General features: G+C 34.0%; 1 protein-coding gene and 2 non-coding genes across 3 annotated transcripts; 2 read left to right on the forward strand and 1 right to left on the reverse strand.

Annotated features, from left to right (window-relative positions):
- Positions 1–63: 63 nt before the first annotated feature.
- On the forward strand, positions 64–135 carry TRNAP-AGG (transfer RNA proline (anticodon AGG)). Its single transcript has one exon. It is a non-coding gene; the product is annotated as a tRNA-Pro (tRNA).
- Positions 136–5,100: 4,965 nt separating this feature from the next.
- LOC149418852 (transmembrane reductase CYB561D2-like) lies at positions 5,101–7,188 on the reverse strand. The gene is made up of 3 exons (XM_089638433.1): positions 7,000–7,188; positions 5,995–6,187; positions 5,101–5,399 (listed from the first exon to the last, which is right to left on the reverse strand). The coding sequence occupies exons 1-3, from the start codon at positions 7,186–7,188 to the stop codon at positions 5,101–5,103; spliced, it is 681 nt and encodes a 226-aa protein (XP_089494559.1).
- A 5,747-nt stretch (positions 7,189–12,935) lies between these two features.
- TRNAP-UGG (transfer RNA proline (anticodon UGG)) lies at positions 12,936–13,007 on the forward strand. Its single transcript has one exon. It is a non-coding gene; the product is annotated as a tRNA-Pro (tRNA).
- The last annotated feature ends 200 nt before the right edge of the window (positions 13,008–13,207 follow it).

Here is a 13,207-nt window from a genome sequence, read left to right on the forward strand (position 1 = left end):
CAATTAGGCATTCTTTAACGGTTTTTTATGTCCATGTTCTGTTTAGCAGTGCGATTGTGACATGGCTCGTTGGTCTAGGGGTATGATTTTCGCTTAGGGTGCGAGAGGTCCCGGGTTCAAATCCCGGACGAGCCCTTTTTTGTTGACATCTGCATTCTGTTTTGCGTTCGTCTGATTAGCTGACGGGCTGTACAACGCACTTGAGCCGCTGACCCTTTTATAAAAATGTAAAATAGCTCTCATCCGAACTAGATATTTTTGATGGTGATTTATCATTGTTTATGTCAATTGGTTTGGGTCTCATATCCAAAATTTCCGTTTTGAATAAAAATGGCCGATAAGTCATCCCTTTTAAACACTCTGACTATTCCTATAACATCTGGTAAACTTACCTATTTATTTACTTGACATTTACAAAATGTATGTAATGATTTTTTTTACATAATAATCAATTTAGGTCTAAGCCTGTACCGAGGAGAAAAAATATACACATTTGAGTGATGCAAATATATATGAATCACTAAACATTACAAGGAGAAGGTAAAAAACATTTATTTATTATTTATCAACGCCCTATCAGACTTTTACAGAGGAAATATACAATTTATGTAGTGTTTATGTAAGTGTAACATAATACATGGATAATAACATAACTTTGTAAAAAAAAAAGGAAATGCTGATACTAAGATCAAATCCAAATAATAACACCTAATAATGTAAATAAGGCAAAATATAAAGTAAGTATTTACATTAGGGTGTCCCAGGACATAAGGAAGATTTTTTTTCATAAAATTTAAATATGCATACCCTCTTATTGTATTTCATTTGATCCCAATAACTCATATAATAAATATTATTTTGATTAAACACCGGCAACTCGTGCCGACTTGATGCCAAACATATGGTACAGAGTTAATATGGAAGTTTTTAATATGGAAGGATTTTCAACTTTCATTTTTGTCGGATAAATAAAATTTAAAAATGCACAAATGTTCAATTATGTAGTATTTTATATTTAAAAATGGTTTATTGATTAATTTTTTTCTTCATAGTTTGTTTTTTACAGTCAGGATAAATCTTCCGGTGGTCCTGAAAACGAGGAAACAAAATTTTTTTTTCCTCTTCGACCGTGAGATTAAGCCATGAAAATCTTGCATTTACTAAACAGTTATTTCAGCTGTATCATTCACTACCCTCAGCGGCGACACCTTCTTTCTGACTTCTTGATACGAATCATTATTTGACCACATCGTAGGGAATTCGTTAAGAAAACTGGCATCTGTTTTCAGACGATCAAACAAATACTTGCTCTTGACTGAAATGAAGTCGTACATATTTTTCTCTGAAATAAAAGTCACTAAATTATGATATGAACAAAAACCTCAATACAAAACATAATTAAAACTACTTAATAAATTTACCATCAAGATCTTGGTTAGATGGTTAGATGGGATGTAACGTTTGTCATGGGTTAATAATTTTTTTTTTTTTTTGATATTTCGAGCATTTTTATTTTAGTTGTTTGATCCACAGCGTCGTCAAACACCGATAAAATAGATGTTTCATCGGTCAAATACCACAACTTCTTACTGAACAGAAATAAAGCTGCCATTGAGATGTTTTCATCAATTTTTTCTTAAGCCTTCATCGATTTCAAAAAGCACAAGTCCTGGTAAGGTGCTTTAACTGATATAATACATTGTAACCATGGCTTGACATAGGATGTTACTATGAACAGGCAAACGTCTAAGAGTGCCGCCTTATCCTTACCGGTAATTTTAAATTGCGCACAAATTAATGATATTTTCAAAGAATAAAGCGCCTTTGTCATCCATCGAGCACCTGGAGGCCGAATCTTAAATTTTCTCGCTGTATATCCTCCTAAAACTATCACACAGCTCTAAAAACTCTCAATAGTCATCTCCAAGTATTTTTGTTGTCAGTGCAGTACGGTAAAAGTCAAGCAAATCATCGATTTCGGAAGCGGTTAGGTGCAATGTGAGATTTTCTCTGTAGCACTGAATTTTATCGGGATCAACATTTTTACAGTTATCTCGAAACTTTTTGAAGAGTGGTATGTCAGGGCTTGTAGTCACTTGACTGATTTTTTACTTCAAACACAGCTTTTAATATCAACTATGGCTATATTTGGTATATATTGACAGTTAAATTCACTTTCCGGATATTGTAGAACAAAACTTCAAGAACTTGTCCATTAGATGGCAGTTTAGAACCCGATATTTGGTATTTTACGTCTCCTATTAAAATATACTCTTTTTAGAAGTGCGTAAATCTAACAACATTTTGCCTGAACGAGTGATTTTCGTTTACTAACAAAATAGCAAGTTACTACAAGCTCATCAACACGTTTGCTCGCTGGCGTCTTAATGTACAAGTACTGACATCTTTCGATGCAAGTCGGCACGGGTTGCAGTTGTCCAAAGAAAACGATTTTTTTTTTATAAGTGTTTTGACATTATTAAAACAAAATTAGAGGGTATGCGTTCAAAAATAACAACTTTAATTTTTTTGGGACACCCTAATGTACATTGTACATTCGTATAAGCATATAATTATTCATGTTTGTCGCAAACCAGTGAGACTGAAAACAGGAAAATAATTTACTCGCAAGGTAAATAAAAAATAAATATATACATAAATAATATACTGATATGTATTATAAAACAAATGTTAAAAAAAATAACAAAAATAATGTCTGCTGTATCTGTAGAAAAAAAACTAATAAGTTATGGAAAAATACCAACGCCGTAATTAATTTTGAATTTAAATAATGGTACTTGAAATGGTAAAGAAAATCAAAGTAATGTACATATCAAGTATGACCGTACATGCATACAGTCATTAACATGCGTCTAAAAGAAAATAACAATAAAAAACGTATTAAGGTATAGAGACAAGACTTGTTTTTTTAAAAGCTAATAAATAATACAAATTAATAACTAGCAAATGTCTGAAATTAGTTGCTTTTTGAAACTCAGAAAATTATTAACACCAAATAAATTAATAAGTTGACAGTATTCGTTTGCAAGGTGATGAAATTTTGGAATTGGTGAATAAATAGAATAGTAAAGTTAGTATTGAGGTTATTGTTACATTTAAAAGTGTATTTGCTTCTAGTTTGTCTGGCAGGTAAATTCATATAAATTAATTCCAATAATTCAGGACTGTCAATTATAGATTTGATAATTTTTAATAAAAATAATATATCAGTTAAAACTCTTCTATCTGATAGTTTGGTTTCGGTAAGTAAATTATTATTATTTATAAATTCGATGGAAATATTTATTCATTCATTTTAAAATTGATGTACCGATGAAAATTATTTTGTACCTTTTCTAAAGCTTGAGAATGGACTTTGTAGAACGGTCACCATTCCGTTGAATTATATTCTAATTTACTTCGTACATATGAGTGGTCACTTGGGTAGAATGCATTGCAACAATATTTATCAACAATATTCTTAATCCTTATTCCTATAAAACATATATAATGCTATTTTATGTGAATACAGCGCAAGAGTCCCAACTACTCCCAACCGTCTGGATCCGTTGAGATTATGACATCCCTAATCGGGTTATGTTGTGTAGCGAGGATGGGAAGGAGATGGTGAAGAGGAAGGTGGGGAATCACCTGGTTATTCAGATTTAGTCACCTAACACGGCTAAGGCCATTAAAAGCCATGTTTCAATACTGAATTGTGGTCTTGCCTTACACAAGGGCGATACTGAGAGTATCTTGCACTCTGGAACTTGCCACAAGTACACTACATATTATTTTAAATTAGAGAAATTGTGAAATAACACAAGTTTACTTGCGTACGCCGGGATTTGAACATGCGACCTTCGGATTGCTAGCCTTACCCCTCGACCATGGAAGTCATCACTGAAATTGCATACAAGAAAAACCAAATCATAGGAATAACTAGGGTAAATCTATGTTTTTTTAATAAATGTAAGAAAGGATGAAAAAAGAAAATCCTTTCAACAAAAACCTATTTTAGTTACATGTCTGGTCTCATCATTACATTCGTCTAAAACAATTTCGTTTATAAATAAATTATTTGGGGGTTAAATTATTGAAGAAATCGAAAAATTAAAATTAGCACATTGTAGAGATTGGGATCTTACTAAGGTCTTCTCTGATTTGATGTATTTTTACTTTGTTTACAATTTCATCCAGTTTAACAGTTTGTAGCCTCTCTCATTGGAATATCAATCGGAGATTAAAAAGGATGAAAAAAATCTTTCATTGAAAGAATACTATAAAATATATCTTCTCTAATCTCTAAATAGTATTAATCAAAGTCGCTATCCGCGTCTGTCTGTTTGTGCGCAACTGTTTTTGACAGGGACACTATCCTTTCAAAAATTTCTTCCGGAAGGTTTAGGTATATGTATAAAATATGCATTTGATATTTACAGAAAGTAGAGAAAAGTCAATTATTTTAATCAAGTCGTAAAAATATTTTCTTCGGGCGCTTGTTTAACCTTATGAGATACATCAACACAATGTACTGCGGAATTGTAGATATTTAAAAACGTTCTACAAAAAAGTACGCGATTTATTGAAACGTATGTGACTACAGAACATATTGTCGTAGGTAACGAAATAATTTTAAATACCAGAATCACAATTTATAGAAGAAGCTGTTAACTTTTTTATATTTAAAAAATAACGTTTTCAGTAATTAACGTTATTTAATAACTACATAAAACACTACAATCACAGAAAAAAATCTCTTGATTCTTGCAAACTCATACTCCGTACAAATTTGGTGTAAAAAATCTCATATTCTGTGCGCACACGGTCACCTAGAAAAAACCCATGGTTTGCACTCAACCGCTCTGTACCACTAGTATATTTTGTGTGAACTTTTTCTAAAAACAGAAAGTCCCATAGTCGCTGATATTCATAACGCACAAATGGGATTCATTTCAGACTCGCAGAATAATTCTGACGTTTTGATTTCTTAATGTTGCACTGTTTAAAGTGTGGTAGAATTATAATGTATGTTTATTTTAATTTTCTTTTTTATGAGAGTTCTCTGCACAAACGTACTTAGAAACCCGTCACTGCATGTTATCTTCCACTAAACCCCTTCAAGCTTTCCATCGGCCTTTTCATAGCATAGATCTCTATCAGCATGACGAATATGATGAGGCACGTGGCGGTCTCCCTTCCCTTAAAGAAGACAAAGTATTGTGGTTTGTTGAGACCAAGGATGAGTGTGACGAGCCCCATAGTGACCGCCAGAGACCCGCAGATCGTGTGGACCGCCTTCATTGTTGAAGGCTTCACTCTATCCCTCAGCTGGGGACTGAAGAACGATAGGAATCCATTCAGGCAGCTTACCAGCGATAAGATCAATGCGATTAAACCTGAAATCATAAAAATAATTACTTTCTTGAAAAAAATGAACAGGTTATTTTATCTGTAGGTCGGAGGGCAAACTAATAAATCCTTTTTGTTTTCCGGAAAGTCAGTATCCCAACAATGTTTAGCCGGAAATCTTTCAGTACTTTCTGAAATTTTATAACTATAGTGAACATTTTAATCTTTTGGTTTTGTTTAAAATAGACGCATTTAAAGTAATAATCAGTTAAACCAGCCAGTAGCCGAGTGGACATATGCGTCGGATATCCAGCCCCGAAGCCGAAGTTCACTGCACAAGCAACATTTTTCGCTTAAATAAAAATGTGAAATATGTTTGTGTCCTGTATCCTCAATGTGTATCGTTTTGGAATCTAGCTGGGGCCTCTTCCGAGTTTGGGGCCCTGTGGAAAAAATACTGGCCTTAAGGAACTATTCCGTTTCCTATGTCAAACATTGATTGCCCCACGAACGTCATAGTCTAGAATAAATAGTCCTCTTGAGTGACGATATGACAGCTGACATGTTCTCTAACATGTCAAGAAATAAAGAAGAAGATATCGGTAAATAAAATTATTCTTATGTAAGAAGATTTCGACCTACCGCATATCCCATGAGCTGTGTCAAACTTTGCCCCATATGTTTGAATGCCCAGAATAGCCCCCGTAAGAGATGATATGACCCCCAGCGAGGCCAGTACCATGTGGACTACCCTCTTGGTCTGTCTGGAGAGCACAGTGCCCATAGGACCATCATTGCTAAATGACAGGATGGCCTCTACCATAAGCAGTTGGTACTGGAACATTAAATCAAGTTGCCAATATGAGGATTGTATTCCGAATTAAGATTTAATCGGCCATCTTAACTACGAGTAATATGGACAGTATGTTTTTCTACCAATTTTTATTTGAAAAATCCTTCATATCGCTAATACTTTTTATGTATAAGTTCTATTATTAATTACAGTGAACATCTTAGCTTTTCCCTCTCACATCTAACACATTACGCTTACATCTGCCTTGCATTTTTGATTATACATGGTTTTACCACACATTTGCATCAGGTATCTGAATTTATCTGATGTATCTATCAGTATTTACCTTTGGTAAATGTGTTGTAAAACCGTGTATAATCATAAATGCAAGGCATTTAAGCGTAATGTGTAAGATTGATTGAGAAAGAACGCTTAGAATGTTTGGATATGAAAATGTAATGAACGAAGAAACGAGTATAAGGAGAAAACACTACGGAAATGTGAATGGTAGAAGAAGTTGGAGACGCCCAAGGAAGGCAAGGCAAGATCAAGTAAACCAAATACTTGAGTCTGGGCATGTCAACAATCAGAATAACTGAAGTAAATGCATGAAACGATGTGGGAATATGAACGAAGCAAGGAGTGGGTGCCACGACCGAGTCGAAACGAGGTAGTGGTTAGATAGATACATTATAATTTTAACTTAAAAAATCAGTAGATTCATGAATCTATTATGATGAAATAACAGATCAATATTTTTTATACTTGTTTGCGAAGTATTTTGATTGAATCTTACAATTTATTACTACTTTGGATGTCCCTTTAAAATAGACACAACGTATTCAATAACTTACCCCACAAACTGAGAACGCAATATGAAGCTGGAAACTGCCCATCACGTACCCCGCTTTACTGCCGAGGGTCGCTGCTGCGAAATTCACAACGGAGAACACCACCAGACCAACCATCAGATGTTCCATCACGTTGCCCAGCAACCTGACAGTCAACCACCTCGGACTTCCATGCGATGTCCCGTCTTCCATTTTGCGACTTCATTCACTCTCGGTAATACACACGCGGAGGGAGCTGATGTATGAAATGTCTAAACAACATGAATATTTTGAAAGTATACAACGTAAGAGCGGAGGTGCGTACTAGTCGCAGTGATAATGAATGTTACGCATCAATCTTGTATACTTTCTATGAAATTTGGCCTAAAATAATATTCACTAGTACCAAGCATATGACCTAGGAACCTAATTTGTATTTAATACGTAAAAGGTTATTAGTTTGGTTGTATTTTATTAAATTATGTAAGAATACAAATTTAAACTAAGAACTGAAAACCTAATTTGATTAAATGCAAAGTGGACTCTTCGTTTTTTTTTAAATTTTTCTTGTATTTTGAAAGTATAAAGTGTTAGAATGTTGGTACTTTCAAAAGAATTTATTTCCTAATACTTCTGAAATCATACGGCGTTAGTTCAATGTGTGTGCATTTTAGTATTCTTCATGTAGAAAACGTATTGACATAAAATATTGCTGTTTTATTAAGAATTACTTCAAATTAAACGTAATACGGCTAAAAACGGGATTGCAGCCTTTAAGACCGGTCGGTGGCCGAGTTGACATCGCGCTTGGGTTCCACCCAGGCGTAGTGTGTTCAATTCCTCGGCTGGCTGCTGGAATGCTGGCTGAAGTCCTCCATCACAACACAAGCAACATAAAAGCTTACTGTGGTGGTAGTAGGAGATTTTCAAATATTGTCAGGTTATTCGTTACCCGGGAGTGTTTGTCTTTCTTTAAAAAAAAAACCTAATGATATCATAGGATTTCTAGTAAACTTTCAGTAAGACTGGAATGTGTTCTCGCTATTTGTTTTATAAAAACTTAAATATTTTCGCATCTCGTCATTGTATATTATAAGCACAAATTCAATTGCATCAACACGTTTTCAGATATATTAAGAATTTACTAAAAGTTTAATTGGAAACGGCCTGCAATCCCGTTTTAAGTCGGATTTTAATATATCAGCAATACCTATTTTCTCCGTGTATAAATCCAAAATAACGAGGGCACGAAGTATACGTGAGTAGTAAACACAAATCACGTAAACTATAGGTTTTAACTTAATAAGATTTCTATAACATCGAATGTCTTCAATGTAAAATATGTGACTTTATTACTCACTATAATGTTCGTGTAATAAATTATTTACAAACGTATCGTTTTCATATATTTACTTTATGCTTTAATGTATACATTTGCTTATAAAAATAAATATATAATAATAATCTTTATTCGGAATGTGGGAGGCTAGTAAAACTCCATACATTCCATAATATTACACGATAAATTACGAATTTGTGAAAACATTATACTATCAAATTTTTGGTATGAACATCACTGAAATCTATGACTAGAAATAATTAATCAGACATTTTGAAATCAAGGTAATGTTGCGTTTGTCGGACACATCTAAACGCAATAGCAAACCATTTGAAACTGATAACAATACTTTTTATCGATTTTTACCTTTCCATTCAGAGTTTTTTATCAAATTTTATCAGTACTTGATTATATGCCTAGGTATTGAAAAATGACTTCACCGGATTATAAAATAACAGGTTAAAAATACAATATATGTGTATTATGGACTTTGTTCTGTTCGAATTAGTCTGTAATATGATATCATAATATTACTGGTCACACAGCCGAGTAATTGCCCAACCCCTCACATCAACACTAGCTGTCCAACTATGTGTGTTGTATATGTTTTTAGATGATAATTAAGTCTTCGGAGACCAAAATTTAATTTACCATTTTTTACTCCAAATTGTGTCAGGAATCAATTAATAAGACAAGTAAGGCAAGTACGTCACTTAACACCCTAGGCCCTAGAGGCTATAATGAAATATGATGTTTGTGGCTAGTAATGTGCTTCCGAGGCCTGAAGAGTTAAATGCAGATTCTAGTTGCGTTTCAACTTTCCACCAGTCCTCTCCTGCTGACCACAATTTGTTCAAAGGCTGAAACGGACTTAAACGATAACCTTTCAAATGTCAAAAAAACATATTGACGCCGGAAGGCCATTTCATGACTTTGTCTCTCGTGAATTTCTGCGAAACAACTGGGCCTTATCTACCCAAAGTCATTAGCAGAATAATATACTATTTACAAATGCATTAAACTGCGTAGAATAGTATACCGTTTATAAATACGTCAATTTCAAATAGCCTGAAACTTTTCACGGTCCGCGACATTATAAATAACTGATTATTTAGTTGTAAAGAATAATTATTGATGATCATGAAGGAATGTTTTTTTGCACAGCGCCCTTGAGGTGATGCTTACAATAACGGCGTTCTACAAATTATTCAATTATTGTCATTAACATTATAACAACATCAAAATCATATTAATATACAAATGTGAAAAATCAAAAATAGTTTCGCATATAGTACAAAATAAAAAATAGAGTTAAAGCAGAACAAAGAACAAGAGAAAAAAAGGAACAAACAAGGATAAACTCACAAGTACAAAAGGTGGGAATTTACAGAAAGATGCCTATGAAAGGTGCTTATCCAGTGACGCAATAAATCCGATTTTTGGTGCCGGTTAATTACCGTAGATGAAATTTGGATACACCTAAAGTCATTAGAATATACGCCCGTAACAAAAATACAGTCAAAACAGTGGACTGCAAAGGGGGAACCGGCTCAAAAAAAAGCAAAAATTGTTTTCTCGGCTGGGAAAGTGATGGCGACTGTTTTTTGGGAAATTCATGGAGTTATCTTAATTGATTATCTTCAAAATGGAAAAAAATATTACAGGAGCATACTACGCATCATTACTCGACAAGCTGAAGGCAGAAATTGGGTAAAACGGCCACATTTGCCGAAAAAGAAAATCCCGTTTCACCAAGACAACGCGCCGTCTTACACCTCAGCGGTTTAACTTACGGTTTGAACTGCTTGACCATCCGCCTTACTCACCAGATCTAGCCCCAAGTGACTTCTTTTTATTCCGTAATCTAAAAAATGCGCTCGGAGGACAGAGATTTTCGTCAAATGACGAGGCAATGGCAATTGGCACCTTTGTGAACAATTATTTTGCAGAGAAAAACCCCGAGTACTATTTGGATAGGTTAGAGAGATGGGAGCATCGCTGGGAGAAGTGTGTAGAGTTACAAGGAGACTATGTAGAAAAATAAATAAAAAATTAAGAAAAAAACTCTTGATTCATTGTTAGGTCGGAAACTTTTCAGACCACCCTCGTATAATGTCGAAATGCCAAAATATTATGATTTTTATGAACACGTATTCCGCGATATCACGATATTACATGTATCTTTTCCTAAAAGCTTAACATGAAAGCTATCAACTCATTCGTTAAAGTCCTGGACTTTAAACCTGATTACGAATAAATTCTTAATAAATTAGTATTATTCGATATTGGTAAGTTTTTTTGGCGCATGAAATAGAGAATACAAATCCAAAAAAATCATTTGGTGTAGATGTAATATTATTACAAATGTTATAACTAAGTGAGTAGAGTAATATTAACACTAATTGGGGAGTTATGCTATTTACTATTGTTAAAAAATCGCTGGTTTAGTTTTAGAATACATAAAAATTTCATGGTTCCTTTACAAAATTATAGAAATGTGTCAGTAAATGTCAGTTTGTTAATTATTGAGTATTGATTTATGATAAATTGAGAAGCGGTTTAACAAAGAGACACATCTACCACTTCTGGTATTGTTTACTGGTGATTCATGGTGCACAACTAATTAAAATTTATAATAAAATACACCCTCAATTGATTTTGGGAAATAACGAGTAATGAGTCATACGAATTTAGTATTGACTTCAATATATTAGGGAAAAATACTTGATTACCTATTTTTAAATTTTGGTAATGACAAATTATGAAATAATGATTCCATAAATTCTATTATATTTAAGAATATCAGTAATTATGTTTATTGACCAGTAATTTCAAACGGGCAACAAAATAAAATGTAATGAATGATAACTGTCGGTAGATGAATTTCAAATAGTTAACTAATTGATATATTCCTACCTAAAATAACGTGGTGAACTCAGATAGAGCGGTTCGCTTCTTGATCTGAACTCGGAAGTCGGGGGTTTGAAATTCGGCGGGGGAGGGAAATGAAATACTCCGACGAAATAGATATTCAAAAATAAATAAAATGTTAAAGGAACTAAATTGACTAACGGTGAAACACATACTGACTTCGACCACGATGATATTTGTACGAAAAATAGTAAACAACCTGTTACCCCAATATTTCTCAAATAAAATTGTATACAACAAGGACATACACAAACATAAAACAAGGGTGCAATGAAATCAGGCTACCAAAAAAGGACAAGGGAATATTCAGAATAGTATATTATATAAAGGGGATGAAGTACTATAATGCGCTGTCAGCAAACTTAGAGTCACCAGTTGGAAGCTTCAATAAGTTGTGTAGGAGCCACATCAAGCAGGAGAAAATATATCATATAAACATGTAACAATTATTTAGTAATATGTAACCTTAAATGTACAAATTATTAAAATAAAATTAATAAATAAAAAATAAAAATAACTCGTTTTCATCACGCCTTTTCCTCGGGGGTAGACAGAGAGGATGGACCGCCAAACAATTCGGTTTTTCAACTCACTCCGTGCGTTATTCACATTCATATATCGTCTCATACATACCCTTCTGATTTAACAACTCTTGACATGTCTCCATACTTCATCGGGTGTCCCTGATTTCTTCTACCATTCTAATTCTCGACATAACTTCTGCACTGCTTTCTTCCTCCAATCTCTCAGCACGTCCAAACTATCAAGGCGTCTCTTTTTAACCTTACTGATTATGATTGACTTTGTTATGGTATTCACGGAAAGACAAGAGAATTTTATTTTTTGATAAAATTTAAAAAAATCCTCTTTACGTTAGCTGCTCACAGAAGCAACGTCATCTATCGGGATGCTGTGTTGGCGGGTATTTTTAAGGACACGAAGGAAAGGATATTAAGATGTAGGAACATGGGGTCAGTGTAGTCGCAGCTCGTAGGCATACAAATCCGCAATCAAGACCTGTACAAATCTCACCCCATGAACCCGGGAGTCCCTGCTAAGTCACGCTCCTGCTAAGTCAAGCTAGCCGCTTAAGTTTAGCTCCCTACATAATTACTTTGTGAGCTTAAATTATTGAGTACACCAGTAATGGAGTAATTCTTTCCTGAGTGGTTTCAAAATAAAAACTCTAAAGATTGTTTGAAACCAATATAGTTTTACTAGATTTCTGTTTATCGCCACGGTGGAAGCCCACAAAACGACAAAATCTGAATAGACAGGTACTTCCCTATATTCCTCTTCTCCACCAAATTTCCATCCCCTTCACTTCACCTTCATATCATACCACAGTATTACAAAGTATTACATAAAAAATGGTAAATAATTTTAATCACTAAATTTGATTAGTCCCAATGCCGCTGCAATCACTTTTAAACAAAATATAAAAAGGTGCTTTTCCTGGATTTGAACTCGGGACCTCTCGCACCCAAAGCGAAAATCATACCCCTAGACCAACGAGCCATGTTGTTATTCGTTGTAAAAGAGAACATTAATAATAATAAATAACAAATAAATAAAATCCCACATCAGCGGATTCTTTATTTTATTTGTGTCATTAAAAAGACGATTAAAGTTTTATCACGTTTAACCTGAAAATATATTATCTTCTTTAAATAATTCGTAACAATCGATCGGCTCGTTGGTCTAGGGGTATGATTTTCGCTTTGGGTGCGAGAGGTCCCGGGTTCAAATCCCGGACGAGCCCTTTTTTAAATCTCTGTTGATCAAAGAGTCTCCAAGCGAAAGCACCAATTGAAATACTCTTTGAAAACTAGTCAAAGTAATTAATGTATGTATTTTTGGTCACCAAACACGGCCAAAGCCATTTAAAGCGACGTTTCAATTCTGAATAGTGGTTTTACATCAGGGCGAAACTGAGAGTATCTTCCGATCTGGAAGGTGTCG

Source organism: Hesperophylax consimilis, chromosome 13 (assembly GCF_061612785.1).
Source record: "Hesperophylax consimilis isolate HC1 chromosome 13, BYU_Hcon_1.0, whole genome shotgun sequence".
Lineage (NCBI taxonomy): Eukaryota > Metazoa > Arthropoda > Insecta > Trichoptera > Limnephilidae > Hesperophylax > Hesperophylax consimilis.